Source organism: Squalius cephalus (genome assembly GCF_949319135.1).
Source record: "Squalius cephalus genome assembly, chromosome: 3".
NCBI lineage: Eukaryota > Metazoa > Chordata > Actinopteri > Cypriniformes > Leuciscidae > Squalius > Squalius cephalus.
Window position 1 is genome coordinate 51,601,993 of NC_137124.1, and position 15,550 is coordinate 51,617,542.

The 15,550-nt window shown below is 36.5% G+C and overlaps 1 protein-coding gene across 1 annotated transcript in view; it reads left to right on the forward strand.

Moving 5' to 3' along the window:
- Positions 1 to 15,550, forward strand: part of myom1b (myomesin 1b) — a 50,884-nt gene that overhangs the window by 18,612 nt on the left and 16,722 nt on the right. Inside the window, exons 11-20 of the mRNA XM_079865414.1 lie at positions 557 to 698; positions 2,651 to 2,847; positions 2,931 to 2,984; positions 3,936 to 4,060; positions 4,203 to 4,386; positions 5,705 to 5,879; positions 9,340 to 9,461; positions 13,152 to 13,348; positions 13,436 to 13,562; positions 14,908 to 15,092. Of these exons, the coding sequence (XP_079721540.1) occupies positions 557 to 698; positions 2,651 to 2,847; positions 2,931 to 2,984; positions 3,936 to 4,060; positions 4,203 to 4,386; positions 5,705 to 5,879; positions 9,340 to 9,461; positions 13,152 to 13,348; positions 13,436 to 13,562; positions 14,908 to 15,092 (1,508 nt within the window). The remainder of the gene's footprint in view (positions 1 to 556; positions 699 to 2,650; positions 2,848 to 2,930; positions 2,985 to 3,935; positions 4,061 to 4,202; positions 4,387 to 5,704; positions 5,880 to 9,339; positions 9,462 to 13,151; positions 13,349 to 13,435; positions 13,563 to 14,907; positions 15,093 to 15,550) is intronic.

Genomic DNA, 15,550 nt, shown 5'->3' on the forward strand with positions numbered 1-15,550 from the left:
TACACTTTTAAAACTTGAATTGCATTTAGATTTTAATTAAAGAGCCTTTTTGGTTACACTTTATTTAAAGGTGACAATCTTTATTGTTAAACATTTGTAATTAAGTTGCAATTTAGTACATTTAAAATATATTAACTTTAAATGTAATATTGAATAACACACTATAATCAAGTGCTTTAGTTTGTTAGTCAACTTATTAAAATGACTGTACTTGAAATGATTGTTAAAACATAATGATTTAAAATATACTTTAAAGTATCACTTTTATTTTGACATTATTACAAAGTGCACTTTTAATGTTATTAAGTGTACTTAAGTGTGTGTTAAGAAACAATCATGAAAGTGCACTATCTTTAAGTACACTCAAGTGGTCTTTTATTTCAAGTAGTTTTTTGAAAATATACTTTTAAGACTTGAAGTACACTACAAGTGCATATTCAATACAACTAAGTGCACTTCTTTTTCACAAGAGATGGCATGTGATATTGTGAATTTGAACTAATAGTACATGTTTAAACGAATATATCAGACTTTATTTTATTTGTGTGTTTGCTAGATGCTGATGGTGAGGTTGCTGGTGCTCCTGGTGCTCCTTTAGATGTATATTGTCAGGATGCCAATAAGGATTATGTCATCGTTACCTGGAAACAGCCGGCTGTGGACGGCGGAAGCACCATTTTGGGCTACTTTGTTGATAGGTCACTGCATCTGTATACAAATATCATTATGTACTTTAGGAGTTGGCTGTCCACGACAGTCCTAAACCTGTCAAAGTACCAACACAATAAACACACTCAGCAAAATATCGTCTAATAATCGTTACAGAAAATCCCAGAAAATATCGAGATATAATTTTTTGTCAATATCGCACACCCCATAACCTAATTAAGGACTTCAGTATTACTAGAAAGTTACAGGCAGTTAATAGCCTGGGAAAACCCAGACAACTTCCGGCAAATTCAGATTTGCTCGAGAAGTAGTCTGGCAAAGAGCTCATTCAAGCCCATTTCCATGGCCGAGAAATCGAGGCACCAATCAGAAACGTTGAGGCGGGCTTTACACGATGACGATCGCTCTGATTGGTTTTAGGTCTATCCAATTGCACCCAGAGGCATTTGAGCGACGTCCGTTCAATTTTTAAATGCATTATTATATTCAAATTGCAAACACAAGAGGACAGTCTCCATGAAAGACCCACTGGCAGATGAACGTGCTACTACATTTCTCTCCGAAACGGTAGGAAATTAAATTAGATTTAATAGAGGATTTTAACTGTGACAAGATGATTGACAGGGCAGTTTAAGTGACAGGATGCACGCGACAGATCCGTCCGATAAAGATGATGAAGAAGTATGTCCCAAAGCTTGCCTACTTTTTTGCTACACATTCAAAAGTAAATACCTTTTCTTCACAAAAAGAGTACATACTTTTATGGCGTAGTGTAACTTAGGCGAATTGGGACGCAGCATATGGCTTTACACGATGACGATCGCTCTGATTGAGCGACGTACGTTGGTGACGCCCCTTTGGAAATTATTTGTCTATGGAGCTTTGCCAGACCATAACTCAGTTACTACTGAGAATGGTCTGGTTTTACCCAGGCTAGGCAGTTAATAGAGTTTTACAGAAAGTTAACACAGTTTTTACAAGCTTTGATCAAGGTTGGAGCAGTGGACAGTGGATATCGAACCCCTGGTGTAAATAAACATCATATACGCCAGAACCAAACACTGAGGGGCCGTTTACACGACACGTTTTCAACTAAATGACAGAAAACTGTTTTTGCATCTTAGCCTTTCATTTAAACGACAACAGAGTTTTGGGGGACTGAAAATGCAAACTTTTGAAAAGGGGTTTGAAAGTGTTGAAAATGTTTTTGAAACCGATACCATTATTGTCTCGATGTAAACTACAAAAAACGTGAATTTGTGAAAAGGTGACGTCATGCGCATGCATATTACGTGTTCAGTCCATAGACGCTTTTGACAACGTTGTCATCTGTAAGCGAAAAACACATTTTTTTTTCTTCCATTTTTAGTGCATCATTGTCGTGTAAACGTACCCTAAATCTCAAATCGCTGGAAAATCCAGCTACAACCACCAAACATGGAATTTTAGCTGGATTCTCTGAATTTTCTAAAATGATGATTTTGAACTTGTTCAAAAGTAATAGGAATGTCGTACAAGTTAGAGACTCTCTGTACGCTGTATACAGTGTCCTCACAACTATAGCTTAGTAGTTTGTTCTGGTTCTTATAAAAAAATGCGACTAATCTCACAATTCTGACATTTTTCTTGCAATTTCTCGCTATTTCTCACAATTCTCAAAAAAAAAAAAAAGTGAAATGAAGTCACAATTACTTTTTTAATTGTGAGTTTATATCTCACAACTCTGAGAAAAAAGTCAGAACTGGATATTATAAACTGCAATTGCAAGACAAAGGTCAGAACTGTGAGATAAAACGTCACAATTACTTTAATTTTTATTCTGTGGTGGAAACAAGCTTCCATAGCATCTAGACCATTTCTTGACTGTTTTGTTATTGCTTGTTAACAAACAGCCCTGCTCTCTGATTTTCTTTTGTAACATCAGATTGTATTTCTTCATGCATTCAATTTTATTTCCCTTTATGACTTTTCTCCTGTGTAGGTGTGAAGTTGGCACTACACACTGGGCACAATGTAACGACACTCCTGTTAAGTTTGCACGTTTCCCTGTAACTGGTCTTGTGGAAGGACGAAGCTATGTGTTCCGTGTGCGTGCTGTGAATAAGGCTGGTATGAGCCATCCATCCCGTGTCTCTGAACCAGTAGCCGCTATGGACCCTGCAGACCGCACAAGAAAAGGTAACCAGACTGGCACGGCAAATACACAAAAACAAAATGAAAACAAAAAAGCAGTACAATTCTTCAATACTTTCTTTCTCTAGGTGCCTCTGCTCCTTGGACTGGACAAATAATTGTAACTGAAGAGGAACCTGTGGGTGAGGAGCTTCAAATTAAAATGATCTTATTTTTTAGGTCTCTCACTATCATTAAAACCTTTAAATTGTAGGTAAACCTAAGTTGGTTTCCACCACAGTTGAGCTATTATGACTTAGTATATCAAATTTCAAGAAAATTCTCATAACGGCTCCCTATATCATTATAATGAAAACCTTTTCTATGATTATGGCTTGTATTAAAATGTTGAATCGCATGTTGAATCATGTCCTTTTCAAGGACTTTTAAGTGCTTCACACAACTTTTTTTATCCAATTCAAATGTTATTTTTAATGTTGATGACCAAAAACATTATTTGTTCATCCTCCAAAGACTGTCTCCATTTGTAAAACTAAAAGTTTTAAGATGTAGGAAAACTAACACTTGGTGGCAAACAAACACTTTTATTTAAATATAAAAAAGACGTGAAATGATCACTATAACCAGTAGATGGCGGCAGAGGAGCACTTGTTGACATTAGCTATTTCCACTCCCCATAGTCTGGAGCCCTATTATTAATACTTAATATCTCTGAATTAAGAACCTTTATAAATAACGACTTAACATCTCATAATAATAAGAAACGTTCTCATAAGTATCTCGTAATAAGGAGAAAGTCATTATTATGTTTGTCATTGTTTGTCTTTATAAAAAAATATTATGTTTAGTCATTATCTCATTATATGTTTTGTTAGTATTATGTCTTAAAGAGTCATATGTTTACTCCGTTGTGGTGGAAAATGGCTTCCATTTGGAATCTCTATGAAATTATTTTTAAAAATCCTTATACATCGATCACAAACGACTGAAAATGTGTGTTGGTCAAATACTCTACCTGTATTTTTGACATGTCCTTGACATTCTCTTTGACCATACTGCAGTTTATTACCTAAAACTGATCAATTACACTACAGAACCAATATAAGATTATATTTTATCCTTAATTCATTTAGAGGGAGTGGTTCCTGGCAGACCATGTGAACTCACTGTCATTGAAGCCACTAAAAACTATGTGGTGTTGAGCTGGAAGCCCCCAGGCGATAAAGGCCATGAAGGGGTTATGTATTACGTGGAGAAGGTCAGTGTACAAAACTCACTCTAACTGCATAACCACTGCCAGTGGCAACTGATAAAGCTTTTTAAGGGAATAGGCCTTGAGTGATACAGTATGTTGTATTTTTTGTTTGGTTTAGCAATAAAATCTGTGTGTGTGTGTGTAGTGTGTGTCTGGCACAGACAGCTGGCAACGAGTGAACACTGAAATCCCTGTGAAATCTCCACGTTTTGCTCTTTTTGATCTGGCTGAGGGCAAGTCTTACCGTTTCCGCGTTCGTTGCTGCAACTCAGCTGGTGTCGGAGAACCATCAGATCCGACAGAAGCCACCACGGTTGGAGACAAGCTGGGTATGATAAATACAACAGCCTCTTTGCAAAGCAAAATATCAAGGAAAATGTGATGTTTTCTATGAGTACACTCTTAAAAATAAAGGTTCTGTATTGGCATTTATGGTTCCATGAAAAACCTATAACATGCATTGAACCTTTCCATTGCACAAAAGGTCATTTAGAGTGGAAAAAGTTTCTTTAGATTATTAAAAATTTCTTCACACTAAGAAAATAAAAGTAAAAAAAAACCTAAAATGGCCCTTCTATGGCATTACTACAAAAACCCGCTTTTGGAACCTTTATTTTTTATTTATTATATTGACTATGAATATTATATTGAAATGTTATGTTCATATTTTATTATGCAGCTCTCTGGAATACTTGATTCTAGTTGGTGTATCGTTCAGCATTCAGCGCTCTGATATTTCCTTTTTCGCTCATCTGGATAACTGAAACCAGCACAACATTTATGTCCTTTGTATCTTGTTTCATACTAATGCAACTAGTGCCATCTTGCGTTTTAATTACTGATGATTATGAAAAATCGGAGGACAATGTAATGGATTATTTTTTCTTAGTGGAATAATTTTTTTAGGATATTACATGTATGATTTTAAAACAATTCCAACTCAAATCAATATTTCATGTCTAAATAATTATTTATTTGGTGAGTAGTCATGTAAAGCTGGATTAATGCACATTATCTCTATAACTCAACTCAATATTTTGTATCCAATTATTTATGTTAGCCTTTACTTTACCAAGTAGCCTTTACTTTATATCTGGATATTCCATTCACTCATTATTTACCATACATTTGTGATATTATATTATATTATATTATATTATATTATATTATATTATATTATATTATATTATATTATATTATATTATATTAAGGTCTTATTTGTTTGCATTAGTTAAAACATTAACTAATATGATCTAACAATGAGAAAAATATTTTTACAGCATTTAATAACATTTGTTAATGTTAATAAATAAGTTAACTAACATGACGAATTCATATTCATTTTCAAAGTGCATGAACTAAAGTTAACTAATATAACTTTGAATCTCAGAAAAGTAGTAGTAAATTATGAGATTAACATGCACTAAGATTAAAAAATGATGTAGAAGTATTGTTTGTTGTTAGTAACTAATGTTGTTACAGTAATGTTAACCTTATTGTAAAGTGTTATTATATTATATTGTATTATATTATATTATAATTACAGCATGCAGATAAATGTTGGCTGAACTTGAATATAACATGAATTCTGTTATAGCGTAAATAATGTGTAACGGTGTAATCAACTTTTTTGTCACCTGCCACCAGATATCCCATCAGCCCCTGGCCGTGTGGTGCCTACCCGCAATACAGACACATCCGTGGTGGTTTCATGGGAAGGGTCACGTGAAGCTAAAGAGCTGGTGGGCTACTACATTGAGAACAGCATTGTGGGGAGCAATACTTGGGAGCCAAGCAACAACAAACCAGTTAAAGGCACAAGGTATAACAACACACACAGTATAATTAATAATTCAAGTCTTGTTGTAAATGACTGTCAACTAGCACGTGCGTTCTGCGCCTGGGTGTATCTGTCTATAGCAGGTATCAATAGTCTATTTTCATCATTCAGAAAGGGAAACTGAAACTAGCACTGCAGATATACAAACCGCAAACAAAGTAGCGCTTGCGTACCATTTTTGAACATCAATCATGCTGATCACTTTCTTCATTCCAGTCGGCTCATGCTATTATGAAATTATTCATGCATTCGAATGTTTAGATAAGATGACGTAAAATTATAACAGACTTCTTTCTGTACCGTCTTGACTCCTTTGCTCACTTTCATCACTTTCCGTTTTATTCTTGTGCACTGACTCGTTTGTTTGGCTGAACAGCCAATGTGAGTTCTCTCTCTCACCGACGACCCAACAGCGATTTAACATGCTAAATCAGCCCCCCCAAAAAAAAAACGGCGTCCGACTAGAACCAGCGGTGCGGAACACACCAAAAAACTAAGCCGATGAACAAAAATGACCCGACATTGCCCGACGGCGGACTGTTGGCTTGGTGTGTCCCGACCTTTACATTTCAGACACAAATTGCTCAGTTTCTAGGTATTTTGTCCTCCAACGTAAATATTTCCAAAAGAAGAAGAAGAAAAAAACAATATCGTTCTAAATCTAAAAGAATAGCAGAGTCCACACCACAAAGATAACGATAATTATTATTATTATACTGACGAACAGGCTATTTTGCTAAGCAGGCAGTGATAAGCAGAGAACAGGTTCACTTATCTTAGTATGTACTCTTGTATTTGGGTTTGTTTGATAAATATAGTGAATACAAAAATCTGATCAGCTGTTTGAAAACATGTAAATACTGCTCGACTTCCTTTCTTTTCCGTGATAAGAGGTAAGTTGTGCAGTGCTTTGTGTACTCGAGTAACTGAGATATTTATGCTTTTCGATAAGCGCCACCTACTGTCCCAGAGCGAAATTGTAGTATTTCAGCTGTTTTTTATGCATTGGTCTGAACCATAGACTGTATAAACAAATATTTGTATCTGGTGGTATAAAACGTGTTTATTTCATGGATATCAATGAGCTGAATTTTGAATTTGTTGACCTAGGAAATTTTTCATTTTGTTTTATGTAGTAATATTCAAAGCTCTGCCATCTGTATATGCTCAGTAGCTTTTACTTCAATAGTTGTAGTAGCGACAGTTTTGTTTACAGTCTGACAAATACGTGAATAGGCCACATATGTTCCCTTTTGATTTCGGTCATTTCCACATTACGTTAGAAGCTGACATTATGGGGAAACAACTTTCTCTTAGAAATACTGAAGCCTGATTGGAATAACGCCCTTGTTCTACGACAGCCAATGGTGTTCGAGCACGCAAATTAGAGGTGGGAACGCCCCCTATATAATGCGCCTCTGAATGGCGCCTACTCATCGGTAAAAGTGGATTACGGAATACGCTTCACTGATCCCCGTTCTGGTGGAGAATAAACCGAAGATAGCTGGCTATAAGCCTTGTTCGATCTGCACGGGATCAATCGAGCTCCCCTCTGCGTCTTCTGCCCACATGGAAAAGCAGCCATTGAAGATCCTAACTGCCCTCAAGCTCATAAGCTTTGAGGTCAAATATGGATACAAAAAACTTTTCATAGGTATAGCTTCTAGGAATGCTCCAGTTGATAATTACAGTACTTCCTTTGATTTTGTACGTGGTCTCTCAGCTTGCCGATCACATTTTTACGACACAAAAGCACACTTGCGCACTGAAATAGCCTCTCATCTCAGATGTTTTCTGACATTGCTTATATTAGTTGCATTCACTAACTGGTGTAGAACACGGGACTACGGCACTGGTGAATTGCCCCGTGTCAATCATTTTGTCCATACGGCCACTGCATGCCCTCCATGCTCAAGTATACAGACGCTACAACAGCTTGTCACCGTCATATTTATATCCCTTGGTCCATTCCGCTGAGGAAAGACCTCCTATCTCAGGTGGGGTGCTCAGAATCCCAATCCAGAATTATGGAATCTGCATGTCTGGCACTGGCATCAGCTTGCGAGCATAAGTTACACTGCCACAGCACATGTTAAAGATGAGTACTGAAGCAAGAGCCCCTTCTACCAGGTGCCTCTATGCTCATAAATTGAAAGTCTTTGAGAGCTTGTGCAGCTCCAGGAATGAGGAACCTTTAAAATTCCAGATTTATGTCAGGACAGTTATGTCCTTCTTGCAGTAGCTCTTAGATGCCGGCCGTGCGCCTTCTGCGCTCAAAGTATACGTTGCCGCTCTGTCAGCTTTTCATAGAGGAATTGATGGTCGGCCAGTTGGCAGGAACAACCTGGTGGTCAAATCTTTACACGGCGCGAGACCGATAAACCCTCCTCACCCGCCTACAATCCCCACTTTGGATTTGGCTTTAGTTTTGAAAGCCCTGACGTGTTCATGAATTCTAGCCGCTCCAGTTGGCTCCACTAAAGGTGCTCTCTTTCAAGACTTCGCTTTTCCTTGCACTCGTATCAGTTAAACGAGTGGACGACATACAAACTCCGTTCAAACTCTGTTCAGAGCCCAGGTTATAACCCTTTCAGCCTTTGCTCTGAGTGAACCAACTACGGGGAACACTACCCCATACACATCTTCTGCTGCAATACGTTATGGTTTCCTCATAAGCGGTGGGATTTGTTGCTTATTTCTAAAGCTATTTACAGCAGCTGTTGAGCCCCTGAATGAGCATTATTTACAACTTATATTGTGTTAGTGAACCAGTTTTCACCGTTTCCTTTCGCTGTAGCGACTAGAGGCACCGCTTGAACAGTGCTATTCTACTTCAGTTGAAGTCAAGTATTGTTACCTGCGATGTATATTGTGTTAGGGAACCGGGTTTCACTGCTTTTCTTTCACTGTTACTAGCGACTGAATGCGAGATTCACCGCCTCTATCTCTTGTATGGCTTGCATTCTTACAGCAGCTGGGCAAACAACGCTCCCTCCTCTCGGGATCCTCTCCAGTTTCATTACAATTGAGGCCCTGCTACAGCGGTGTTCAATAGACATCACTGTTAGACATCACTGCTTAATGGAAAAGCATCAGTGTGATGAGAACTACCTACAATTACAGAAACCGTCTTTGGATAAAAATGATTTGTAATTTGATTTTTTTAGTTTGGCTCGCGTCCCATTCGATTACATGAAGAGGGCAGGGTTTATGACCTATACTGCAGCCAGCCACCAGGGGGCCTTTGAAGTATTTTCGTGACAAATGTTCGTATTGGAGTGAACATGCAATTAGGGTTAAGGGTCTGTTAAATCAACTAAAGTATGAACAACAGTACTATTAATGTTTGTCTTACTGAGCCCCACTAATAAATGCCATAATTGTTTGTGTGAGATTTTAATTGATGTAACATATTAATATCTGTCCACATATGTTTATGCAGGTTTGTCTGTCATGGCTTGACCACAGGCGAGAGTTACGTTTTCCGAGTGAGAGCAGTCAATGCTGCTGGAATCAGTGAATTCTCACAAGAATCAGAAGCCATTGAAGTTAAAGCTGCTATTGGTGAGTCATCTGTGAACTCCTATTGATATGTCTTGGATATTACTCAGATCTATGAAATATGATTTCACTTTAAATTCCAACTTTCACTTTAAATTCTGCCCACTGTTCTTGACTTACGCATTTCACACGTCCTAAATGGCACTTCAGTGTCAGGGCCACAACCACCAAACTCCAGCTCCGTTCCCTGCATTTCTCCCAGTAGACGGGGTCAGGACTTGTAGACCTCCTCTAGTTTGGGTCACAACTGATCCAACGTAGTGGTGACTACAAACCAGCTCACCCTTGTACACCCCTGCCCACTCCCTCAGTCTTTTCACACCTGTCCCTTCTGCATGCCTTTCACAAGTTAATGCACCTTAACAACCATAAGACTTTGTGTTAAGTCATGTTCACTTATCCTTTATGAAACGCACATTTATTATGCACACTTTTTTCTAATCAAAACAGTATTTAATGGCAACTCAATTACTCATAAATGTACAGTAAATACAACAATAAAACACAATTCAACATAAAAGCAGAAACTAAAACCTCATAATGCTACATTTTCATAGTTTTTTTTGTCTCTGCTTGAATGATTGGCTGTAATGCAATATCTTTAGATATTTTGGGTTGGCAAAAGTGTGTGTGTGTGTGTGTGGGGGGGGGGGGGGTTGCATTTTCAAATACATTAAAAATACACGTATTTCATGCATGAATAACATATAGGTTCCAACTTCAAGAACTAGCAGTGCCAAATAAACACTCGCCAAACGCCAAATGTGAGTAAAAATATTGGCTAATATATAAAACCTAATATATAAATATAAGTATTGTAATTTTATTATTAATTTAATATAATAATAAAAAAAAAATATATATAAAAAAATAAAATATAAATAAAAATCTATAATGCTATTTTTTTTACACTACAACGGTGTTGTTGCAATTGTAATATTTATTTTATTTTGTTTAGTTTTTTTTATTTAAATAGTAATAAAATATAAATATTTTGAATAATATAAATAATAATAATAATTATTAATAATGTTATTAGCAGCAGTAGTAATGTTCATATTGACATATTACATGCATATTATATATTCCTTATTTTACTTTTAATCGGTAAAAATTGTCATTATTTTATATGACAATCAATAAATCGTTTTTACACAATACTTTAGTGTGTCTTGCATGTTTTTTAATTAGATCAAATAAAATAAGTTAGAGAACCACTAAGTGGATGTAAACAAACAGAAAGTGTTTCCTGCTCTTTCCTACTTTTAGTTCATTACTGTTTAATATTAAACATTAATGCTAAAAATAAAAGTATAAAAATATAGATACTCACTAGTTAGCCTAATATACTTTTGGTTGCTGGTCAACTAGTCAGCATGCAAACATGTTGTAGTGTGTAGCATCTTGTGTCTTTCAGTGAATTTCATGTGCCTTGATGTAACACTCGTGTGACCTTTTCATAAAGGTTCAGCACAAAGTCAGCACAAATCCCCTCTGTGACATTCACATGCATAAACTACACTAAATAACTGCATCCTCTCTCCCAAATGACTTTCTAAGCTTTCCTTTCATCTCTCCTTGCTCATGTATTCTAAATAAAACTTTGTTGCGTTTTCATCGCCTCTTTACAATAAAAAAGCAAAGTTGATTCTCTCTCGCATGCAAACAGATTTCTGCTTAAGTTTCCCACTGAACTTGATTAGTTAGATAAAAGTAAATAAATGTGAAGCATTTTGAATGTGATAGTGTTTGAATTTGATTTATGCTTTCTCTTGCTGTTTTCTCTGCTAACTCCTTTAGGGGGCGGTATTCTTCATGGTGTGTGTCTGGAGTCGGGGGGTAATGGGGTCGGACTAACCCAGCACAGCACTAGTGGAGTGGGCAGGCATGTGGCGCCTCACTCTCCTGCTGACACGCCTCTAACACGCATAGCTAATGTTAGTGCAAGGGTTGAGGGAGGGGGTCACGACACTGGCCACACAGGGCATCCAGTTGCATTAAATGAAGGAAAACAGGGCAAGAGGGCCAGTCAGGGGGCACCAGAACCTGCTTGTGGGCAGGATACCGAAACTTCTAAAAAGGTTGAAAACTCTAGCAATGAATTGTTAAAGCCCAACCTCATCCAAAAGGAGTCAGCAACAGAATTGCCGGAAAATCGTAAGTCGTCGGTAAACTCTCCTCCGGAACAAGAGAAAGCAGGAGAGCGAGGGAGAGGACGAAGAGGCTCAGGTGAGGAGAGAGAGAAAGCCAACTCTCTGGAACGTCGTCCATCGGCATCCCTCATCACTGTTGGCCTGTCTCCATTTTCACCTTTCTTGTTGTTGTTGTTTTTCCCCCCATTCATTTTTAATTCTTTTCTTTGCATTTTCCAACTTGAATTTTTTTTAAACACTTTGTTACAATCTATAAAGTGCACTCATTAATCATTCATGTGCTTATTATTTTCAATTTGTCTTATTGTCCCTTGTGAAAGAAGTAGAACACTTTAGCATACTTTTATTTTAATGAGCACTTATTTTGAAAATAATAAACTTTAAAAGAATACATACTTAAGTGTGAACTGAATGTAATGTTTCCGGACACTTAACTGCATGTTAATTGCAATTAAATGAAAATGCATTATAGTTTAAATCTATATTAAATGCATTTTGCTAAACTTTAGAATGTTATTTTGACCCACTTACTGTATTACAAATATGGTTAAAGTGAACTGATGATTGCACTGACAAGCTTTTATGGTAAACTAAATTATACTTTGTCATTTCTAACATGAATAGAAATGATGGAGTTCCAATTTAGCATATTTGAAATATATTAACTTTAAATGTAATGTTGAATAACACACTGCAATTAAATAATCAATTACTTTAGTTTATTATTTAACAGATGAAAATAAGCGTACTTTTGCATGATAAAAAGCATGACAAAATATTAAAACATAATAATTTAAAATGTACTTTAAAGTAAACCTTTTCACATTATGAAAAAAAACCACCTATTAAAAGTCTAAGTGATTTAAGAAAGAGTCATAAAAGTGTGTACACTCTTTAAGTTCACTTAAGTGGCCTTGTATTTCATTAATATTATATTATTTGCAAGTACAATTTTTTACTACAAGTGCACATTCAATACAATTAAGCGCACTTCTATTTCACAAGGGACATAAGACCTCTCATGAAATTAGCATATTGCAGTTGTTTTAACAGCCTTGTAGTCATGCTGTGGTTATACAGAATATAACATGCTGGATAGACTGACCGGTCAGTCAACCCCATTGGAAAATCCAGCTAAAACCAGTTTCTTATAGTTTCATGCTGGTACAATCTGTTTTTTGTTTTTTTTTCAAATGGGGTATCTTCTCAGAGAACTTTTATATATGGTAAGTCTTCTCAGCTACAGCCTTTTTAAGCCCTTAAATAACATCACTATCCTCACAAATGCATCCAGGGATCTTCTTTGGCTTGTTTTATGCCACCAGCAACAACTGACAATATGCTGGACACCCTCCCTACTACACGATACACTCCTTAGGCTCACCAACTTGCAATGTCATATAGTGCCAGTCAGTATTTTTACAATTCTGTGCCTGGTTTGGATATTTTGCTCCACATACGCTGGTACACGCTTATATCATTAGTTTCCTTTACGCTGTAAAAGTGCTTCACTGCTAACTGTAGTGTTCTGTTATGCCAGCTTCACCCGCTCCACCCTATGGCATCAATGTGTTGGAATGTGTGCGGGACTCGATGGTACTAGCCTGGAAACAACCCACTTTCATCGGTGGTGCTGACATCACTGGTTACTTTGTTGATTACCGTGAGGTCATCGATGGAGTCCCGGGAAAATGGCATGAGGCGAACATTAAGTCTGTCAGTGAGAGAGCCTATAGAGTAAGTAGCATATTTATGTAATAACAGGCAAAATAATAGGCTATAAGATGTGCAATTTTTGATCTCCAACCTTTTCTTTCTGTCTAGGTTTCAGAGCTGAAGGAAAACATGCTGTACCAATTCCAGGTGCGTGCTGCCAACATGGCTGGTGTGGGCATCCCGTCTCTTGCCAGCGAGGTATTCAAGTGTGAGGAGTGGACTATTGCTGTACCGGGTAGGCACAAACTAATTCGAATAATTCATTTTTTATTATTATTATCAGAGCTGTAATGCTTACCCACAATAAAGGTGACCCTTGTGAAAAAGTAGTGCTTTTTGGACCCGCTTAAGTGGGACATATTTTTATTAGGGCTGTCAAACGATTAATCGCATCCAAAATAAAAGTTTGTTTTTACATAATATATGTGTGTGTATGGTGTATAATTATTTTCTATATATTAAATACACACACATGCATGTATATATTTAGGAAATATTTGTATGTATATACTGTGTATATATATTTATATTATATATAATTTATATTATATATAAATATTTTATATATAAATAACACATTTTTCTTAAATATATATGCATGTGTGTGTATTTATATATAGAAAATAATTATACTCCATACACACACATATATTATGTAAACACAAACTTTTATTTTGGATGCGATTAATCGCGATTAATCGTTTGACAGCCCTAATTTTTATATGTAATTTCATAATTATTACTTCAATAGTCTTTTGAAATATGGTTTAAGGGCCCTATTTTAACGATTTAAGCGCATGGTCTAAAGTGCACGGCGCAAGTGCACGTAGAGCGTGTCCGAATTCACTTTTGGTAGTTTAACGACGGGAAAAATGGTCGCCATGGTCTAAAAGTGTTGTCCCTATTCTCTTAATGAGTAATGGGTGTGTTTTGGACTTAACGTGCAATAAACCAATCAGAGTCTCATCTCCCATTCCCTTTAAAAGCCAGTTGCGCTCGCGGCCATGGTGGATTCGCTATTTACATGGCAGAATTTGCAAGTGGAAAGACCGAACGCGTCTCCAAAGAGGAAACGGATCTGTTCGTGCGCGAGGTTAAAGCGCGCAAGCAGACCATCTACGGGACAAGATGGATACCACCATATCTTTATGTACACAATAATAATCTTTTACATTGTAATCCTTTTATTTTTAATATTTGGTTTGTGTGCTGCTGCGCTTCCCTGTGTGTATAATAAAAACTGCATTGCGCCGGGTGTATGAAGAAAGGGGATAGTAAACACATAATCTGCAATCCTCAGTCAAAAATTTAAAGTAAAATGATAATTTGGAACTATTACTGAAAGATACCGATTCCAAAAAAGACACAAAACAAAAACTAGATCTTTTAGAACCCATAGTTACCAAAAGGATTATTATCATTCCAATAGAATAAAATACACATGTAGATCTAAAGTACATCCTTCAGAATTCTGCAGACTCTACTGCATGTTTTTGATGACAAAGTCCAGAACATTTTCTCGTTCATCACATCAGCTCTGACTGATACGCTTTTAAACTACGCTAAAACATTTTTTTCAGGACCACCCCATGACCTCCAAGTACAGGAGGTGCGTAAAGACTCTTTGGTCTTGCTCTGGAAACCACCTGTCTACCAGGGTCGAGATAAGGTCAATGGATACTACATCGACATCAAGGAGGCTGAAGCAGACTTTGAAATGTGGAGAGGGGTCAATGAGAAAGCTAATGACAAGATATTCATGAAGGTTTGTATGTATGTGGAAGCCGCGGGGCGGTGGAGTTGGCTTGTTAAAGTTGAGAGATTTGCATACTCTTGTGAAAAAAAAGTCTACTTTATCATACTTTTAAAAAGAACACCTATTACAGAAATAATATACTTGAAAAGAACTTGTGTGAACTGAATGTAATGTTTTTCGACACTAAATGAGAATGTATTATAGGTTAAATTTATATTAAATGCAATTAGCTGAACTTTAGAGTGCTTTTTTGACCAAATTAACTAGGTCTTAATCTTTGTGTGTTAATTCAAAAAAAAAAAACAATATTACAGACTATAAGCAGACTAGTACTATTTATATAAGCAGACTGGGATGATAACCTGTCCCTGATCAGTTTTGAAAGATTCACTTTAAATGTAATCTTAAATAGCGCACTACAGATAAAATTATAATAAAGTAACTTTAAATGTGCTTTAGTGTGTTCA